The sequence below is a fragment of the Rhinatrema bivittatum genome, chromosome 9, assembly GCF_901001135.1.
Source record: "Rhinatrema bivittatum chromosome 9, aRhiBiv1.1, whole genome shotgun sequence".
NCBI classification, from domain to species: Eukaryota; Metazoa; Chordata; class Amphibia; order Gymnophiona; family Rhinatrematidae; genus Rhinatrema; species Rhinatrema bivittatum.
In genome coordinates this window covers 137,174,367-137,196,362 of record NC_042623.1, presented here as the reverse complement: position 1 = coordinate 137,196,362, position 21,996 = coordinate 137,174,367, and the positions used below count along the sequence as shown (strand labels likewise).

The 21,996-nt window shown below is 43.6% G+C and overlaps 1 protein-coding gene across 1 annotated transcript in view; it reads left to right on the top strand.

Annotated features, from left to right (window-relative positions):
* The window catches only part of LOC115099574 (vesicle-associated membrane protein 1-like), a 51,761-nt gene extending 30,470 nt beyond the window's left edge, over positions 1–21,291 (top strand). The window contains exons 3-4 of the mRNA XM_029617307.1: positions 14,823–14,981; positions 21,223–21,291. Coding sequence (XP_029473167.1) covers positions 14,823–14,981; positions 21,223–21,291 — 228 coding nt within the window. The remainder of the gene's footprint in view (positions 1–14,822; positions 14,982–21,222) is intronic.
* The last annotated feature ends 705 nt before the right edge of the window (positions 21,292–21,996 follow it).

Here is a 21,996-nt window from a genome sequence, read left to right as displayed (position 1 = left end):
TTTCCAAACCAAAACTGGGCTTTTGTTTTCTCTTCTACCACTCTAACTCCATTGTCTTTCTTCTTTCTTCACATACCTGAATCTGATGGTGTGGTTTGAAAGAGTGGTCTCACAATATGTTTCCTTTTCTACCTTCTCTAACTGACAGGATGATTTAATAGGGTGTGCTCAACTGCATACACAAGTTAATGTGCATAGCTTTATTCCTGATTTAACAGGGATTTAAACACACAAAAAAATGTTTGCACAAATTAAAGGGATATGCAAAGCCCGAATCTTTTGGTTCAGGCTTCATTTTCGGCCCACTGTGGGAAATATCATATTTCCTGCGGTTCGGGCCTTTGAAATTTGGGGGGACCCGAAAACACATTTTTCCTGAAATTTCAGGAAAAATTTGTTCGGGTTTCGGGATCCCTGAACCAGGATGGATTAGGCAATTTCGTTGAAATTACCTAATTTGTCCTGAACGAATGCACATCCCTACAAATTAGCCATCCTTCTGGTCAGAGATGAAGTAAGATTTATGGGATGAGTGTTAGTCTATGAGGCTGACTATGGAGTTGATAGTGTGTGTGTGTGTGTGGGGGGGGGGGGGGGGGGAGGGGTTCCTATCCTTGACATTTAAGTTTATAAAACTTGATTTGTGCACATAACACACTTTTTCAAATGAGAAAACATCATGTATTTGTGCACTAAGCATATATGTTTGTGCATAGATTCTCAGGCTAGCACACTGTTTAAACTCCATACCACTAGTTTACTGAATCGGGAGTTAAAAAGGTTTTTAGCACATGAGTAAAAGAAATGTGTGCTGAACCTCAATGCACATGTTTTCTCTCACATCTTATTACAATCAGGCTCTGAGTCGATATCGCTAGCTGCACTTCTCACACAAGAGCACCAGGCCAGTAATGTGTAACAGTCAGCGGGATATAATTATTAGCCGGCTATGTGGTCAGAAAGCAGAGGAAACTGCTTAACTGGATCTTTGTTCCTGTTTTGAGAGCTTATGCAGTTACCTATTTTTGAAGCTTGAGGCTTTTTTGCCATCCAACCCTTTTTTAATGCTGGAACTTGAAAGAGGCTATCCTACTCTCCAAGGGGAAGGATGTTTTGAGGTTGGACCCTGGTTCAGCTACTAGACAAACAATTTGGGAAGGCACCATGAAAAAAGAGAAATGTGTGTTCATTATTCTGCTTTTCCTGATGTTTATGATTTTTACCATTTTGGCTGGGATCTTACGTTTCAAACTTTGAGTACATTTTTAAACACCATCCTTTGTGACTCAGTTTCTTACGATCTGCATGCCCTAGAAGACCTCCCATGCTGCGAGTATACTGGTCACTTAGCGCCAGTTGGGGTGTGAGATGAGGATCGAGATTGTGCACTAGAGGACCAGGTTAAGCCTCCCTCCCACTGGATGAACTCTGGTGTCCAAGGGTTCTGTGAGAAATAATTCAGAGGGAGAAAGAGCCGGGACTTTGAGGAGCAGCTTGTGGAACTGTGACCCTGCTTTAATCAGTCACCCCATGAAAGGAGGGGTTTACACTCCTTTGAAAATTCAACTATTTGTGTTTAAGAAAATAGAAAAGTTAATTAACTCAACTTATCTCGCCAGGAATTAGAGGAACCTTAACTAATAACCTCTGACCTAGGCAGCTTGAAGGAGAAAGAGGAGAGCAGAAGTGAGGGGCAGGGGGTGGAACTCAATAGGGATGTGCAAGGAAAAAAAAATTCATTTTCGTTTTTCAGTTCATTTTCGGGAGGTTTTTTCCCCCATATATTTCGGTTTGTGGATTGCCTGATTTGTTTCATTTGTGTGAAAAAAACGAAACAAACAATTTCAAAAAAAACAAAACCACCAAAAATGAAAATGATTCCTCCATCCCACCCTCCGTGAAAAATGCCAGGGCCAGGATACCCTTCCCCCTAGTCCCCACTTACCCGGTCCAGTGGGGAACCGACAGTTCAGACTAAGCTGAAGCCTCAGACTTGCATAGGCTGAAGTTGCAACAAATCACCTGAGCCTCGGCCTAAGCTGGATCCCAGACCCGGGTCCACCGCAGCTCAGCCCAGAGGCTGGGTCCCAACGCCGGAACCTCGGCTGGACACAGACCCGACACTGCCAACCCAACCTGGAGGCTGGGTCCTGATGCTGAGGCTTCAGCCTTGGCTGGGGCACAGGCCGAGGTCAGACACCACGACCTGACCCAGAGGCTTAAGTACTGATACAGAGGCTTAGGATGTGGCTCTGGCCCATGCACAGGCCTGACACTGCAAGGCAACCCAGAGGCCGGGTCCCAACCCCAGGGCCTTGGCCCAGAACCAGATCCAATATTGTGACCCAACCCAGAGGATAGGTCCCAATGCCTGGGCCTAGGCCTAGACCGAGACCTGACACCAGGGCCTCAACCAGGAGGCCAAGTCCCAACTCCTGGGCCTCAGCCCAGGGTCAGTCCCAGGCCTGGGAGCACTTCTTCACACATCCTCTTCTTTCTTCTCTCACAAATACAATGATGGCATTCAGTAGGGTCACGTCAGACACATGCAGAGGAGCTCCCAGACCTGGGCTCCAAGGCCTGGGCCGAGGCCCAGGCTTCAGGACCTGACTTCCTGGCCAAGGCCCCAGTGTCAGACCTGGGTCTAGCGTTGGGACCCAGCCTCCAGGTCAGGTCGCAGTTTCGGACCTAGGTATGGGCCAAGGCCCTGGCATCAGGATTTGGCCTCTGGGCTGGGTCATGGCATTGGGCCTGTTTCCTGACCCTGGCCTAGGCCGAAATCCTGGCGTCATGACCTGGCCTTTGACAGATACCCGACAGATCAGGTAAGGTTTTGTGTTTTTCTATTTTTTTTTTTATTTTTGGGGGTCTCGGCTAGACCTTTGCTTCAGGCCTCCACCAAGACCCCAGCTTGCGCTCAGGCCTAGGTTGCAGTCCTTGCTTTGGGCCTCAGTTTATGACCGAGCGTAACATCGGTGCCTTGGCCTAGGCCCAAAGCTGGTACCTCGCCTAGGGCATCAGCCTATACCAAAGCTGTTACCTCGCTTTGGGTATCAGCCTATACCATAGGCGAGACCCCGGCTTTGGGCCTAAACTGAGGCCTGATGCATTTGCTTAAAACAAAACAAATGAATAAGGTTCGTTTTATTCAGGGGCCCCCTGATTTGGTTCGGAGCCCCCCCAAATGAAAATAATTAGCCTTATTCGTTGCATTTTGTACTTTCATTTTAAATGAATGCACATCCTTAGAACCCAACACACAAAGGGGCAGATTTTAAAACATATGCATGGGCATATATGCCTGATTTTATATATATGTCCAATTTTATGCCCACGCGCATGTTATAAAATCAGGGGTCTGCGCGCGCAAGGGGGTGCACAATTGTGCATCTTGCGCATGCCGAGCCGCGCTGCCTTCCTCTCTTCCTTACCCCCACCCCACCTTCCCTTCCCCTAACTCTCCCGCCCCCCAGCCCTAAGCTAAACCCCCCTAAAAAAGTTATCTTACCTAGTTGCGCCAGGCCGCTGTGCCTGGAGGCTCCGGCCCTGGACCGCCCATGCACTGCCCATGCCCCGCCCCTTTTTTCAAGCCCCGGGACTTACACGCATCCCGGGGCTTTACACACGCCGCCGGGCCTTTTGAAAATAGGCCTGGCACGCATAACCCCCCTAAGCGTGTAAATCCATCTGGATTTATGCGAGTAGGGCTTTGAAATTCTTCCCCAAATTACTTATCCACAAGCTTGACTTAAAACATCACATCAGAATGTCTGAGTTTTTCTGTCCTGAGTGGGATTAAATATGAGCTTGACTTTATTTGTCAAAATCCAAGCACAGATTGCCATTTCTGATTTATTTATTTAAGATTTCTAACTTGCTCTGTCCACAGTTCAAGGCAGGGTACAAAAATATGTTCATAAACATATACAAACATAGATTTGTAATTGAACATAAAATGTCATCATGAATATACAGTACAGGGGGCAATCTTAACTAGTTAAAGTTCGTTGAATAAAATATCCAGGATATTCAGAGAGATAAAGGTTCCACCAAATATCCGAATAAAGTTATTCGGCTAACTAACTGGATAACTTTAATCTAACTGGCCATCTTTTGAATATCGCTGAAGTCAGAATCTCAACCAAGGGAAATCTACTGAGAACCATCAATTTGTTTTTTTTTTCAGGGTTGAGCATTAATTTATTATCAGACATCCATTGTTTTACAGTAGAAAAACCTCTTGAAACCACTTCCAGAGCATCAGTCAATGTAGTTGTAACAGGCACAAAAAAGTGAATAACATCTGCATATAATCTATATTCCACACTCAAATCAACGAGTAAGCAACAAATTGGATGCAAGTAAATGTTACTTATTGCTGTTAAGGCAGAGTCTTGCAGCATGCCCTTGTCAAAGCATACCATCGAGATGTTATAGGCCCGATTCTTACCTGTTGAGCATACCTAAATTACTCAGATGAGATAATAGTATGTGATGGTTAATTATATCAAAGACTGCTGATGTATCTAAAAGCACCAGTATATATTTAGTGCCTCCTTCAAAACCCCATCTGAACACATCCAGACTTGATAACAATAGTGTTCACTGTGATTTGTTTCAGTTCTTCTGAATCATCGCCTTTAAATACTGTTTCTGGCACGGGTATCTTCCTAACATCCTTTTCAGTAAACAACAAAGCAAAGAATTAATTTAGACTTTCTTCTATGGTCTTGCCTTCTCTAGTTGCCCCTTCTACCCCTCGATCATCTAATGGTCCAACCAACTTCTTCACAGTCTTCCTGCTTTGGATATATATTATGAGTTGTTGCCTCTATGGCCAGCTTCTTTTCAAATTATCTTTGTGCTTGCCTTATCAATATTTAGCATCTGACTTGCTAATGTTTATTCTTTCTCCCATTTTCTTAAGATGGATCCTTTTTCAAAAATTTTAAAGAAGTTCTTTTGACTGTAATAGTTTCTTTCACCTTACCTTTTAACCATGCCAACAATCATTTGGCCTTCCTTCCACCATTTTTTAATGTGTAGAATATATCTTGTCTGGGCTTCCAAGATGATAATTTTAAACAATGTCCATGCCTAATGTAAATTCTTAACCTTTGTAACTGCCCCTTTTAGTTTTTGCTATTTTCCTCATTTTATCAAATTAGAGCAGCAGATTTACTTAATGTTCTCCCTCCAGTCATTAAGTGAGATTTGATCGCTTTATGATCACTATTACTGAGCAGTCCCACTTCTCTTAACTCTTGTACCAAATACTGTGTTCCACTAAAAATTAGGTCTATAATGGCTCCCTCTCTCAATGGTTCCCAGACCAGTTGCTCCATGATGCAGTAATGTATTTCAACTAGAAGCTTTACCTCTCTAGCATGTTCTGATGTGACATTTACCCAGTCAATATTTGGGAAATTGAAATCTCCCGTTATTACTGTGCTGCCAGATTTATTAGCTTCCCTAATCTCTGCTAGCATTTCATTGTCCATCTGTTCATTCTGACCAGGTGGACGGTCCCCCACCACAATATTCTTCTCCATCACACATGTAATTCTACTGTGCAATTAATCTTCTGGATCTTTATCCTGTTGGACTCTATGCCATCCCTAATATAAAGCGCCACTCTCCCACCAAGCTAATCTACCATATCATTCTGATATATTTGTACTCTGCTATAGTACTGTCCCATTGGTTATCCTCCTTCCACCAGATCTCTGAGATGCCAATTATGTCTACCTCTTCATTCAGTGCTATACGTTCTAATGCTCTCATCTTTTTTAGACTTCTGGCAATAGCAGACAGATTTCTCCTTTACTTAAAAAGCCTTCATTAGATCGTGACGATTGTTCTAGTTACAGATCAGTGACCATTAGCCACTTTTGGGCTAAAGTATAGAGGAAATGATCTGTAAGCAGCTATCTATGTATTTGGAGGAGATTGGATACTTGCCAATCAGGGTTTAGAAAGGCATGTAGCTCTGAAAAGGTGCTGGTGGCAGTTAATTATATTATTTTTCGGTTAAGAGACAAAGGCTTTTCGGCATTTTTTATTTTTTTTTTTGGATCTAACAAGCGCGTTTCATTTAAGGGCCATGAGATCCTACTAGCTCATTGTAGTCCATGGGTTTGGGAGAGGAGGTGCTAAGGTGGATTGGGTCCTTTCTTTCCAACAGAACAGCAGTAGTGGAGGTTAGGGGGGGGATTTCCAGGTTGTTTTTCATTTCAGTGTGGGATCCCTCAGGGTTCCCCTTTGATCCCCCCTTTTATTTTATGTTTTTACAACCTTTCGGCCATTTTATCCACTTCCTGGGTTTTAAAGTGTTTTTATATGCAGATGATGTGCAATTAGTTTGGCCTATGTGGGGCAAGATTTGAATCTGTCTCTGATGAAGGCTCAGGAAGGGTTAGAGAAGATTGTTCATTGGGTTGAGAGAAATCAATTGATCTTAAATGGGAAAAAGACTGAATGGATTTTTGTTCCAGGGAAAGATGATGCTTCTCCTCAAGGAGTTCTTAGGATTAAAGAGGAGAGTATAGCGCATTCGTCAAAGGTGAAGAACTTGGGAGTTGTGCATGAGAAAAAGATTTCCATTGAGCATCATATTTCTAACCAGGTTAGACAGATATTTTTTAAATTGAAATTGATGCAAAGAGTGAGAAGTCTGAGTTTTGAATCATTGCAAACTGTGGTTCAAGTGCTAGTTTCCCAGGTTTGGGATTATTGTAATGTGGTATTAGGCATATCTGAAAGATCTTTGCAGTGTCTACAAATAATGCAGAATATGGCAGCAAGGTTGCTTTCTTTCCAGCCCACGGCAGGTTAGTGCATGGCCACTATTAATACAGCTTCATTAGTTGCCAGTTAAGGAATGAATTCAGTTTAAGATCGTGGTCTTGATGTTTAAGCTCAAGCAGGGGTCTGGGCCAAAATATCTTAAAGCAGCTGGTTAAACCCTTTGTTCATACAGGAACTTGCATTCTGCACAGAGAGCTATTTTCTAACTACAACAGTTAGAGAGGTGCATACAGTGGGGTGTAGGAAGAAAGTTATTCCTGAGATGGGTCCCGAATCGTGGAACTCTGCCCCATTAGCTGTGTGGCTTGAGTCTAACTACCTGGCCCTCAGGAAAAGGGTGAAGACTTGGTTATGTTATGGTTTGTGGGTATGTGGACCCTTGGCCCGAGGTGTGAGTTGTTACAGCCCATGGGGAGGAGACCCACTGGTCCGCACCATCAGGAGGCGAGGTACCGGCACAGCGGGGAGCTCTGGGCACAGTAGTGGAGAGAGCCCCAGGGGGCGACAGATCGTTGATAGTACCTGGAGTGAGACCCTGAAAAGAGAGGCGCCAGACAGACCGTGGAGTGGTAGGTGCAGGGTTAGCCATGCAGAAGGTTCTCCGGGAGGACAGAACAGAGGGGCGGGTTTATAGCAAAGTGGGCGTAGACTTGGAGGCGCAGGCCAACCCACGAGGCAGGGAAGCCCGGGGCCGTTCTCAGCCACTGACGTAGGCAGGAACCTGGAGAGCGGAGGAATGCTGGCAGTCTAGTAGAGAAGCAGGCCCAAGGAGCGGGACAGCTGACAGTCGTTGAATAGACCGGAGCAAGCCCAATGGAGCGGGGAGGCTCTAGCTAGTCTCTTGAGTAGAGAACGTAGCCCAAGCAGTGAGAGAGCACAGACAGACAGTCTTGCTAGAACACAGGCACAACCCCGAGGAGCAGGGAAGGCTAGCCAAGGAACTCACAGGTTTCCACAGTGTTCCATGGGAGACCTGAGTAGCAGGAGCTTGTTACTGAGTAGGACTCAAGAGTCACAGGGCCAGCCTGAGGAGCGGGATAGCCAGAGGAGCAAATCCCTGTAGAAGCGCACACTGACCCCCGAGGAGCGGGTGCCAGACAGGGTCCAGGAGCAAGGCGCGTAGCGACGTCTCAGGAACACAAGGCAGGAGTTGAGGACTTGTACGGAACTTGTTGCCAAGTCGGCTAGCTGAGGGTGAAGGTGGAGCTTAAGTACAGGAATCCGATGACATCAACAATCAGGGACGCCCCCGAGGTTCCCGCTGAAGAGGCTTCAAAGGCGGGGCTTGTGACGCACGCGCGCGCGCCTAGGAAGGCCCGACATCGAAGTAGGAGCGGCGTCCATGCCTTCGTGAGGAGTCCCGAGGAACGTGGCGGTGTAGGCAGGCCCACGCTGCGAGCAGACCCGGGGAGGGCAGGAGTGCGGTGCAAGAAGTGAGTACTTACAATCACAGCTGTCTGCGACCGTCAGGCATAACAGGTTATTTCCAGTGGGGGTTTGCTAACGTAGGTGACAGAGGTTTTGGTTTTGTTAGCTTCTAGGCTGTATTGCTGATTGATTTATAGTATGTTATTTTAATATGATTTTATTATATTGTGTATATTGTGCATTTTGGCAGATGGATGTGCATCGTTCCAGTTAGCATCTGCTAAGTGTATGGTATATAAAAGCTTGTAATAAATACATTTCAAGGTACTTTTTTTATTAGTATATACAACTTTCCTAGTAATTAACAGGGATAATTTTGGAATCTTTTAATTCAATCTGATCTTTACTTGTAGGCACATGGGTTATTATTGCTTTTTTTGGAATCTCTGTATCGGAATACTCTAACTTCCCCTTTTTCTTTAAGATCTTTTGAAGATACCTCCCTTTAAACCATGCATTGCTGAGCAACTGTCAGTTTTCCCCCATGTTCTAGTTTAAAAGCTGCTCTATCTCCTTTTTAAAAGTTAGCATCAGCAGCCTGGTTCCACTCTGGATGAGGAGTCCATCCTTTCGGACTAGGCTCTCCCTTTCCAAAATGTTGCCCAGTTCCTAACAAAACTAAAGTCCTTTTTCCTGCAACATCATTTCATCCCACGTTGAGACTGTGGCAAACTTGGAGGTTCCCTTACACCTGTACAATTTTATTTTTTTTTTGTGGTTATATGGCGAAAGATGATTGAGGGTTAAATAATTTTGTGAGAAAGGTGTGCCTCATCAAGTGGTGAAGAGCTAGTGAGAGCCCTTTGATAAGAAATGGGAAGCACGTCACTGATCGTGTAAGAATCCAGCAATGGCCCTTCCAGTGTGGTCAGTAGTCAGTTTTAAATCATCCCATAAGACTAGCAGAATCTCAGTAACTCTAGGGTTGATGTGTTTTTATAGGATCATTCTCAGGAGGGGGTGGTGAGTACTGATGGTGATTGTTAAATTTACTTACCAAAATTCCAGGGGAAAACCATAGGGCAGATTTTCAAAGGCTACGGGCGTAACCCAAGTAAATCTGCCCCTGCACATGCCGAGCCTATTTTGCATAGGCTCGGCGGCGCTCGCAAGCCCTGGGACGCACGTATGTCCCAGGGCTTGCAAAAGGGGCGGGGAGTGGGCAGTCCGGGGGGCGGGGGCATGGCCGGAGCCTCCAGGGCACAGCGGCTATTTGCCGCTGTGCCCTGGATTGCGGGGCGGCCGTTGGGCGGTGTGCGTAAGCTATGCCTGCCGGGAGGCAGGCGCAACTTACCCGACAAAGGTAAGGGGGGGTTCTAGGTAGGGCTGGGGGGCAGGTTAGGTAGGGGAAGGGAGGGGAAGGTGAGGGGAGGTAGAAGGAAAGTTCCTCCGAGGCCGCTCCGATTTCGGAGCAGCCTTGGAGGGAACGGAGGAAGGCCGAGCGGCTTGGCGCACGCAAATTGCACAATTGTGCACTCCCTTGCGCACGCCGAACCTGGATTTTATAACATCTGCGCGGGGGCGCACGCATGTTATAAAATCGGACGTAGATTTGTTCGTGCCGGGTTGCGCGAACAAATCTACGCCCGCACGCACCTTATAAAATTTGGCCCATATCATGGGTCTTTGCAGCACCTATTAATGCCTCAAGTTCAAGTACCTGTGTTGGCCCAATAATGAAGACATGACAGAACATTAATTTTTGAGGCCACACTGGTCCCTTCTTTAGATGTCTTGAATGCTCATATACTGCAAAATCTTTTTTGTTGGTCCATTAATATATCACATCCTACAACGCTTCCTGTTCTAATGTCCAGATCTTTACCAAACAAGCATGGAGCAGCATAGCTTTACCATAATGCGGTAGCACAAGTTGATCTTAACATTTAAAGGTATAAAATCTTCTTGCTTGATGACTCCGTGGCTTTCACTTTACATCTTTCTATGTCTCACTCCTGGCTTTTATCTTTTTGTACTTTTTTCTTTATTGAATAATACTTTATTTAAAAAAAAAAAAAAAAAGCTTTTGCACAGGATCCATTCTCCATTTGCCTATGCTATTCATACTTTACCATATCAACGTGGTATCTGGATGAGGTGCTGAGAAAGCTCCAATCTACTTGCATTCATTATGCTGGAAGTGTCAAAGCAGGAGGAACTTTCAAAACATTTGAGCACTAGTATCACAGGAGTAAGATAAGAACTGTAAGTAAAATGATCTTCTTTAATAGCTAAGCCAAAATAAATAAAAGATTTACTATAATTGCTGCTTAATGGCACATCTCATTTCAAAAAGACTGAGTGGAGCATGAAACTAGTTCATAACTATTGTTAACAATGCTGCAACTTTTTGCAAATGTGCATCATTTTCTATACCTTTCTGTAATGTTTGAGCTCAAATTAGGAGCAAATTGGTTCTGTATAATAAACGTCTGCTATGAAAACACCAAGGGTTATATCTCTGAACAGCTTCTTTGTGCTATTCAGAGATAATTATACTTGTAAGTACAAAGTACTTACAAGTATACTGAGCAGTTCCTTTCTTCCCCACCCTTGAATCATGGTCACTAAGACATGATCATGGCAAAAAAGTGGAACCTAAACTCCAATGATGAATTAAGTTGCCACAGGAAGCAGACAGAAAAGTAGACTATTTTCATTAATCAGCTTGACCTGTCAGATGTAAACCAAATCAAGAGAGTGCCAGTCACTCTCATCAAAATGTATGTTGATGTATATTGTCTTGTCTATTTTGCTTTTATATTTCATGTCTTTGTTTATGTGTAATATTGTATATTTCTTTTAGTTGTTAGCCATTAGGAGTAAGTAGTTTTAGAACTAACTGGTTAGAAATATTTGAAAAAAATAAATAAAAGGCTGCAGATGCCTGTGGATCTTGATGGTAACCTAAAAGTACCCCAGGAAACTCCAGTGCTTCTTGGCAGTTGTTTGCTCCTCTCTTCCTTTTCTGACAGATTTGCCTACTACACTATATCTTAGAATGGAAAACTTTGGAATCGATTATTCATGAGTTGGTGATTAACAGACTCAGTTATGCACAGTACAGCCTTTGGGAGTTGCCTTGAAATGGTTACAGGTAATACAGAAGAGTGCAGTTCATTTGTTTTGAGCGAAGACTAAGAATGTAACATCTTTATTATGGAATCATCATTGGTTACCTATTTGCCAATGAATCAAATTCAAATTATTTTTTAAATATATTTGTAGAATTACTCCTGATTATTTTGCTCAGTTATTAACTCTTTATGTGCTATCAAGAGCTTTACACACTTCAATCAAGAGCTTTACACACTTCAGATTTGGAATTAACAGCAACTCATTCACTCTGACAAGCAAGGTTAAGCATATAGGTGACAGCATTTAGGAGCACGGCTCCCTAATTATGGAATAATCTCCCCTTAGAATTCAGCATGGAGTTGAATTACCTAAAATTATGCCAAATGGTAAAGCCTATCTCAGGGCTTCTCAGACCTGTCCTGGGGACCTTACAGCCAGTCAGGTTCTCAGGATAACCACAATGAATATGCATGAGATACATTTGCATGCCATGGAGACTCAGTATATGCAAATTTATCTCATGCATATTCATTGTGGATATCCTGAAAACCCGACTGGCTGAGGTGTCCCCAGAACAGGTTTAGGAAGCCCTGGCCTAACTATTCAATGAAGCATTTCCAAGCTGACAGGCCATTTGGGTACTTTTATCTCAGAGTGGAGTTTGGGGAGGGGGGTAAGTTTTGGGGGGCAATTTTACTTACACAGTAGGAGGTACAAACAAGGTAGGTAGAGAGTGCATTATACAAATCAACTCCTCTTGTACCTTTCACCACTTCAGACATTCTTCAATGATGTCAACTTTGCTGTTTGTACCTCCTACTGTGTATGTAAAACTGCCCCCCCCCCAACCTACCCCTCCCCAAACCCAACTCTGAGTTAAAAGTCTGACTCTCTCTGTCTCTCAATATGGGCTATGTGAGAGAACTACACAGTGAGTGAGATTTGCCTTGCACCCAACTTGAGGGCAGTCATTATCTTGATGCTGACCAGAAGACATTTTATCATAATTTTGTGCTTAATATTGAAGATCTTAAAAAAATCTAATCAGGCCTCACCACTTTATTGCTAATATTCAGTCTCTTGTCAAAGTTAATAAGGGAAAAATGTATCCCTTGCCTACTGTGCAATAATTTAAAAATATACTGAAAAATATTCAGAGTGGGAAATAATATAACATAATCAATTTCAAGATCCCTCTCTACTGCAATAAATATACTGAGTTGAATCAAATTGTGACAATTGTGTAGCAGAAGCAAGGTTTCATAATCTGTGTGTCCCAGAATCCACAATACTTGAATTATGTGAATAAACAGTATCTCAAAATATAATCATAGGTCACATAACCTTTTTTTTTTTTTTTTTTTAGTATTTGCAAGTGAAAAAGATTACAAAAAACGACTTAATTGTGAAAAATCCAAAGGAATGATACAAAATCCATACAATTCAACATTGGTGTGCTGTTCTGCATCAGGGGTAGAATAAGGCTGTCAAGCTCAGTGTCGTTTTCAGAGACTGGCCAGCTCAGTGTTTCTGAAAACTAAAAATTGCCATTTTTTAAATAGAAAGTTATGAAATTTCTACCAATCCTATTACATTGTTGAGAACCAATATTGATATTGGCACAATCTCCTGGCACTTATGTGTATAACCTGAAAAACATCCATACAGTAATCAAGACATTCAAAATCTAAAATAAAATACAAAAATAAACTGAAAATGGAATAGAATATATATTACAATGTGATTGCCCTTTTATTTCTATAGGACACACCAAACGAGCTATCCATACTCATTTGATTGACACTGAAGTTGCATTAGTACTTCAAACTCTGATTGTTCAAAATTGCATTAAATATCAGCACGTTTGATCAAAAGTGAACAGTGATTGAACAAGTTCAGTTGTTTCCTAGAGGTGGTGAACAGTTTTGGCTCTACACCTTAAAGAGTACATCTCTCAGGCCGATGCAATAATCTGTACATTAAAAAACTGTGCAGTGGATTTCAGCGCACAGTTTTAATGCACAGATTTAAATTGTTCTTAACTTCTGATGCAGTAAGCTAATGCTATACATTGGGAGTTAAATGAAAGCACATTGATTGGAAAATGTGCATTCAGCACAGGTTGAATGCACATTTTTACTCAGAAAGGGGGGGAAGGCTCCCTTGAAAATGGAGAGAGAAAGTGGCAGCGGCTAACCACGGCCAGATAGCTAAGTCCCTACTTATCTGGCTATCTGGCAGCAGTTTACCTGTACGTACTTTCTCTTTCTAGTCTCAAGGAATACCCCCACCTATCCTGAGCCCTGGGGTGTTTTCTTAACTTTTGGGGGGGGGGGGGGTGGTGTGTGATTTGGGGCTGAGTGGCTCAGGGCCGCCATCATGGATTCTTTGACGGCCATTTACCACCACGATATTTTTCCAAGTGGTATTTTACTGCTGGGAAAAATACTTTAGGATTTATAAAGAAGCAAGGCCATTTACCACTGCATTGTAAGTCACATATAGTGACTTATTCCCTCTGGGTAAAATAGCACAGCTTAGTGAATGAACCCCTACGTTTGTACCTGAAGCAATGAAGGGTGAAGTGAGTTGTCCAAGGTCACAAAGAGTGTCAGTGGGATTTGAGCACTGGCTTTCCTGGTTCACAGCCTGCTGCTCTAAATTTACTGATAAGCCTTTATTTTTCATAATTTTTCAAGCAATTTCCCTGCAGTGAAAATGCCCTCAAACCCCTGGGAGCAGCCATGCTTGGAACTGGTCCACAAAAGGCCTGATTTACTAAGCTGGTTTCCCCATAGACAAAGAATGGAAGAAAAAACCTTCGTACATCAAGCCCCAAACCTTTTGGATAGCCTAGGATTTGATAGGTTCATGCCCTGTGTGCATGAGATGTGATTTGTGATACCATAGCTAGGAGGGGCTTCTTTGGATATGTGTGAGGTAACTTGATGGACTATGAAATGCACCGCAAGGGTCAGATGTAGGCATAGGCAACACAGGCACCCGAAAACTGAGACTCCTACCCACCTCCAGCTGCTTTCATGTTTCCCAGGGGCAGAGCTATCCGAGTTCCAGGTGCTACCCCCATCCCTGTCATCTACCTTTGGGTGCCATAATCTTAAATCTGGTCCTGGCGAGAAGTTGCATACAAACTAGAGAAAAATGAACCACAGCATTATTTTTTTTAACCAATAGCATTTGACTACTGAATGACAGATGTACTTTAATTAAAAGCAGTTTATTAGATTTTCAAAGACTATTCTTTTTTCCCCACTCCAATCCATGAATGAGCTCGAGTGATTGTACCCTGTTTTCAGGTGGGACAATTAAGTAACTAAAAAGTAACTACGCATTACCTGGTTTATTAAGAAATAGTAACTATCACGAGTTATATTTTTCACCATTTGAAGCTGAAGATATGTTTTGTGGTAGCAGCTCGTAAACTGTAAGAGGCTAACCTTCATTTCCATGGTGGATGGGGCATTAATGCCTTTCTGGTTCCTTGTCAGGTGGTAGACATCATGCGAGTGAATGTGGATAAAGTTCTGAAGAGAGACCAGAAGCTCATGGAGCTTGATGATCGAGCAGACGCATTACAAGCCGGGGCTTCACAGTTTGAGACCAGCACTTGCAAATTAAGGAGGAAATACTGGTGGAAAAACTGCAAGGTAACAAAACTGACCGTGTTAGCTGTTCTAAACAGAGTCTTTTGCCATTCTGCTTTCTCTCTGCGTACAGGGAAGTGAAATGTGAAGTTTGAGTGAAAGGGCCAAGACATTCTGTAAAAGGCAATTTTCAAGCAAATTTCTGGAAGGGACATTGGGGGTGGGCACCTGGCAGCCATAGGGGTGGTCGCAGGCAATTAAAATCCTTTCGCCAGATTTTCCTCTTCTCTGAGGCTGGCATGAGAGCAATGCACTCTCCTCTGCCATGAAAGATCTTGAAAGACCTGCCTGTACCACATGGACAGGACCTTCGTTTTTGGTTTTTATTTTATTTGTCCTGGGAATTTTCTGATGTTTAATTAAAAAAAAAAATAGGAGAAATCAGCAGAAAAAAATGACTGGACTTTTTTTTTTCTTTAGATAAATATCTGTTTTGTTGTTGATGTTATAAACACTGATAAACTCCAAAGAGAACTAAATTAAAAAGGGAAAACGAAGACCCTGCACATTGTTCAGACACAATCAAGAAGTTAGGGCTTGTAAGCAGCTCTATGTACCTGCTAGCTTGGGGATGGAGAAAGACAAATTAGGTTGGGGAGGGGAAGAAAAGTTGAATTATATGCGGGAGCCCAAGGACCTGCACAAGGGCAATGTCACCTTCTTTTTCCTGCTGGTTATTCCTCCCTCTATCCAGGCCAGCATCTTTTGGCTTTAGCTATTGCCTTTTCACATTTCTTTGCTGCCTTCAGATCACCAGACACAATCAGCCCAAGATCTATCTCCTGGTCCATGCACATTAGTCTCACCCCCCCCCCCCCCACCCCCATCACAATCAGCTCTTTTGGATTACTGCACCCCAGATGCCTGACTCTGCACTTCTTGGCATTGAATCCCAGCTGCCAAATCTTCAACCACTCTTCAAGCTCTCTTAAATCACTTTTCATTCTATCTACTAGGGATGTGAATCGTTTTTTGACGATTTAAAAAATCGTCCGATATTTTTTAAATCGTCAAAAATCGTTAGAGTGCGCGATACAATAGAAATTCCCCCGATTTATCGTGAAAAATCGTAAATCGGGGGAGGGCGGGAAAACCGGCACACCAAAACAACCCCTAAACCCACCCCGGCCCTTTAAAACTAAACCCTTACCTTCTCCCACCCTCCCGAACCCCCCCAAAACTTTTTACGAGTACCTGGTGGTCTAGTGGAAGCCCCGGGACCAATCTCCCGCTCTCGGGCCATTGGCGCCATTTTGATACCACTAATAAAAATTACGCCAATGGCCCGATAAAAAAACAACCCACCGACCCTTTAAAAATTGACCCCTTAGCTTCCCCCACCATCCCGACCCCCCAAAAAACATTTTAAAATTACCTAGATGGCGCCGGCCATGGCCCGCGCCATTTTTAAAGATGGCACCCGAGCAAGAGCAGGCCGAAGCCTGAATAGACCAAGTCCAGGAAATAAGTTGGAGAGGCATCAAGGAATGGGCTTGAGTCAGGGCTGGCGGCAATCTGGAGGCAGTGGCAAGCAAGGCTGAGGTCTGATCATAGAGATAGTCAAGCATAGTCAAACGAAGCAGAGGTCTGAGTCTGGAGATAGGCAATAGCGTAGTCAGGTGAAGTAGAGGTCTGGGTCTGGAGATAGGCAATAGTGTAGTCAGGCAAAGTAGAGGTCTGGGTCTGGAGATAGGCAATAGCGTAGTCAGGCGAAGTAGAGGTCCGGGCTTGGAGAGAGTCAATGGCATGGTCGGGCAAAGCAGAGGTCCAGGCTTGGAGAGAGTCGATGGCGTGGTCAGGCTAAGCAGAGTCAAAGTCCGTGAAGGCACTCTGAGGTATGGAGCAAACAGGAACAAGGAGACTGGAACCAGGAACAAACGAGGAACAGGAACGCAGGAGTGAGATGAATCTCTAGGAGGCAACGAGTACTTGACCAGCGAGGAGACCTGTTGCAAAGACAAAGCTAGGGAGCGGAGCCTGCACTTAAATACTGAAGCTCCACTGACGTCATCATCCGGGGCCACTGCTAGGTTCCCGCTGCGGTCCCTACTTAAATATCAGTGATGCACGTGCGCGTGCCTAGGGAGGGGCGCGGCACTGAGAAGCAGCGTCTCTCCGCGGGCCACGCAAAGAGGCCCGACGAGAAGCAATGGACGTGGTAGCTGGACCAGGAATGCCAGGGACTGCAGCTGGGCCTGAGGCACCGGGGGAGGCCTGAGAACGGAGTTGACAGTCCACCACCGCCATCAAGGAGGAACCTGGAGCTGGAGTCACTGTAAAAAAGTGAGGGGGCCATGCCGCGGGTCTGCCGCGAACGGCACGCGTAACAGCAATAAGGGAATTAGCGCCTATTCAACGCGTGTCCGACGTGGAGTGAGTCTAATAGCGCTAATCACATGCAAATACATGTGATTGAGGCTATTAGCATTGACTTCAGATGTAAAAAAAAAAATGTGTGGAGCAGGCGTTAATTGCTGAGCGCTCCTTAAACCACTACAGAAAAGCAGCTGCTTTTCTGTACTGCCTCTTACTTAATATCGTTGCGATATTAAGTAGGAGGAAAAACAAACAAAGTTAAAGAATAGAAAAAAAAAACCACTGGCAGTCAGGTGCAGGAAAGAAACGCTCGAATGATAAGCGTCAGTTTTCCTGAACCCCCTGGCTGTGCGGCGTTTAGGGAAACCAACGCAGATAAAGTTGGCGTCGGTTTTCCTAACCGGTGGCCCGCTGACGCTGATTGGGTTCACGTTAGCAAGGAGATGCTAGGGGTGTGCAAGGAACCCTAGTGCCTCCTTACTAACACGACCCCCTAATTTAAATATTGCATGGCGCCCCCAAGGGGGGCTGTTCAGCGCCCATTTTCTACGCAAATTTATTGCATCAGCCCCAAACAGAGAAAGGGAGAAGCACTACCCACTTTGCTGCCTTTATCCGGATCCACTTCACCATTTGCATGACCCGTTTGCTGAACCCACAAAGCAAATCAGAGCGACAGACCCTTGCTATATACAGGTCAGATCCTGTATATAGCAAGGGTCTATTTCAGCAGTGATTCCAATAATTTATTCACAGAGGTCAGACTAACCCATCTGTCATTCCCACCATCTTCCTTACTTTCACTTTTGGGAATAGGAACCACATCCACCCATCTCCAGTCAGAACTACTCCTGGCTCTAAAGATTTTGCTTTAATACTTAATCAAAATTACACCAGTGAGCCAACATTAAGATGATCACTTCACATATACTGCACTGGTTTTCAAAATATATTGGAAGGCACCTGGTAAAACATGTCTGCCACCCCATGGCAGCCCTCTTAGTGCTCACTAACAGAATCCTGACACAATACCCAGAGTTCTGCTTCTGCCAGGGCCTGTAAGAAAGGGTGACCCCAGGCATGCTACTGCCAGAAGCCATGAGTGAAAGACAGATGCAATATTTGAACAGAGAACATGGAAATCATCTGGCCAGGGGCATTTCCATAATGAGACAGGGTGAGGCGGCTGCTTCAGGTGGCAAAATTTTGAAACGGCAAAACTGCCCTTCAAAACTCTCCATCCACGGCCGCCTCACCCTGCCTTCAGGCTCATCAAGGCGCAGCTCTGCCAACGAACCCGCAGGGTCCTCAGTCCCTGTAGGAAGCAAGAAAGAAAGAGGGGGCTGCACAGTAAGCCAGGCGGGAGGATCATGGGGTTTGTGTTGGTCGTTGTGGCCCCGAGCTCGTGGAGCAGCTACGACGAAACATCAGGTCCCACACATCTTTTAGCACAGAGCGGGAGCCTCCCTGGAGGCTCTGCGCTGACACTCACACTGCCATCTTTTTTTTTTTACCAGCACGGCAGAGATGGGCGCAGTAACACAGCAGCGGCGGCTTCTTGCGTCTGTGGCCGTTACCGCTGCCCAGCCCAGAGGCCAGGTCCCGATGCTGGGCTCTTGACCCAAAGCCAGGTCTGACACTGGGGCCTGGCTTGGAGGCCAGGTCTCGATGCCTGGGCCTAGGCCTCACTGATGGATCCCCACCACACTGAGCAAGTGGGGCCAGGGGGGATCCTGGCCCCTGCATTTTTTCCAGTGGGTGGGAGGAAGAGACCGGAGGCCTTGGAAGTCCCTGTTTTCATTTTATTGTCTTTTTTTTTTTTTTTATGTTTGATTCTTTTTTTTTTTCACAAGGACCACATTTGAGAAGTTAAAATAAAATTATAGGCAAAGAGAGAAGGGAATGTTAATTTGGGAGATTAAATGCATTCTTAGATTGGTACATCTTCAATGCTTTTTTAAAGCCTTCACATCCGATGACAACTTAAGAAAAGCTTAGCATCCTTTACATCAGGGGCGATTCAAAATGTGATATTACATTGTTGTGGCTGAAAGGATTTCAGTGGGATAACCTCAACATGCAACATGAAATACAATCAAAACAAACATTATACAAAAACATTCAGCAAATAATGAGACAAAAACCTATGTAAATAATAATTTAATGGCAAAATTAGCAAAGATAAAAATGGACATGATAACAAAGTCAGTTTTAAAAGCTACTATAAATAACCAGGCTTTACAAACCTTATGAAAACACAAATAATCCCTTATAGAATGAACTTCAGACAGCAAAGAGATCCAGGCACTTGAGCCTAAGTAAGAGAATGCTTGCTTTCCATTTCCTTTACTGAGGGAACCTCCAACAGAGCCTCCTGTAAAGAATGGACAAAGTGCTTAAGGACACAGCAAATCAGGCGCTCTCTCAGATAGATACTGATGATTCTGCAAAGATCTAAAAATCAAAGATAAAATCTTAAACTGGATTCTAAACACAACCTGAAACCAGTAGAGAGTTCAGAGCTGGGGTAATATGGTCACATAATCTCAGATTTAAAATATCATGGGCCGCCATATTTTGCAGAATATGTAAGCCATGAAGTTGAGACTGGGTGAGACCTGCAACAAATTACAATGTTCTAGGAGGTTTGTAATTAAAGCGTAAATCAATCTCACCAGATTTTCTCCAGAGAGGCATGTACTTAACAGATCAATAAAGCTGAGCAAAATGGATCTATACAACATTTGAGATGTGGTTCTAAAAAAGGTAATTCAGATGGAAAATAAACCCCGGTATCTAGATTTCCAATTTCATCGGGTGCTCAGAACCCTTCAGGTTTATCCTCAGAGCAGAAAAGGGAGTAGAAGGCTTTTCAGTGCAAAGTATTTCTGTCTTTTGAAAGTTAGCTTTAAGTTCATTACTCCTAGCCCATTTAATGGCTAATTGAAGGCCCGCCTGTAGAGTTTTCATTGATTGTAAACATGGCAATCCCATCTTACAATAGAGCTGCATGCCATCAGTATAAGAAAAAACTGTAAACCTTACCCATCATTATTTTGCCCAAAGGTTGTACATATGAGTATTAAATAGGATAGGGGAGAAAACTGATCCCAGAGGGATGGCAAACGTTAACTCCCATGGTGAAGAAAAAGTGTCCCCCATCTTTATTCAACAAAGAGCATTGTACAAGTAATAGAGAACTCCAAGACAGAGTGACAACTGACTATGTTTTTTTTTACGTGCGGACTGATCTAGACCTGATTTTAGCCCCACTCCTTGTACAGATGTGTCTTTCTGCTTGTCTTGGGGTGAAATCAAGACTGGATCAGCCTCTCGGGAGGAAGGGGATTGGAGTTTGTTCAAGATACGTGTTTTATTTTCTAGAAAAGGGCCACTTTAGAAAAGAGCGTATGGCCTAAGGTTTCTCTAAAAGAAAAATATCTTGACATACAAGTCTATACCTTCAATAGATAAGAAAAACAAAGATTGGACCCATTGGAAAAATAGAGCCAGCAGGCATAGCTATTTGGCAATCTTCATCTTTGCCATACTACAGGGCTGTTTTCCAACTTGCAACAAACTAGCATTTTAACAGAATTAAGAGATAACACTGCTTCCAATAAACAATTGTTTTTATATTTTGTATGTGTACAATAATAGGTATCTGCTTTCCTTGGCAAAATAGGAGTGCCAAGTCTCTAGAATTCAGTCTGGTAAGCCCGAGGCTGGCACAGCATGTCCAGTTGATACGGCATCAGCTGATTGCCCACTTGCCAGAGGTACACATTCTCTTTGGGCATGATATGCAATAGATTTATTTTATAATGAACATCATGCATAGCCTTAAAAAACAAGTTTCAGTAACAAAATTGCTAATTATTTCATGTGTATGGTAAATGTAATTCTCTTTTCCCTTTTTTTTTTCTAGATGATGATTATCCTTGGTGCAGTATGTGCAATCATGTTTATCATTATTATAAGTGAGTTTTTTTTATAGTTTAAATGTCTCTGTGTTGATTTCTTATTGTGTTTTCCACACTGAAGGTTTCTGTAACACAATACTTTTGTCATTTCTCCATATTTATCTGGATCTTTTTTGTATCCAGTGGTTTGATTTCAGATTAATGGTGTCCCTGTTTTTGGAAAGTGGATTCTCTTTGCTTTACTGATTAATGTCTAACCTTGAAGATTTAAGGTATCATTTCTCTGAGGGGAATTAACAATGTACGATCCTATCTTCAAAAGATTTTTCTCATGTCATATGCTCATTTAAATAGAAAAGGTTAGCTATGTGCAAATGCTCCCATAGTAATGTAGAACCCAAACCCAGTACCTCAAAGTGCAGTAAAATATTTGTTTCCAGGGGATCACTGGTGCTTTGAAAATTGCCCTAATTCATTTTCAACACTTGAAAGTGTGCTAAGAATGTGGGCAATTTTGAAAGGGATTTAGTTGTTTTAAAATGACCTTGTCTGAAAATTGCCCTTCTCAAATGTGGATAAATGTACGCATCACTCATACGCTTAGCCATATTAAAAGAGACATTTCCAGGGGGATATTTAGATTGGAGGAAGAAAACGGTCCATGTACTACCATCTCATCCCAGCTCCCAGTAGGTCTTGACCTCCCCCCTCCATCAAGTCAGCCTGCAACCTTGGACCCCCTACTCCCCCCATCAGCCTCAGACCCAGCTAGCCCCCAG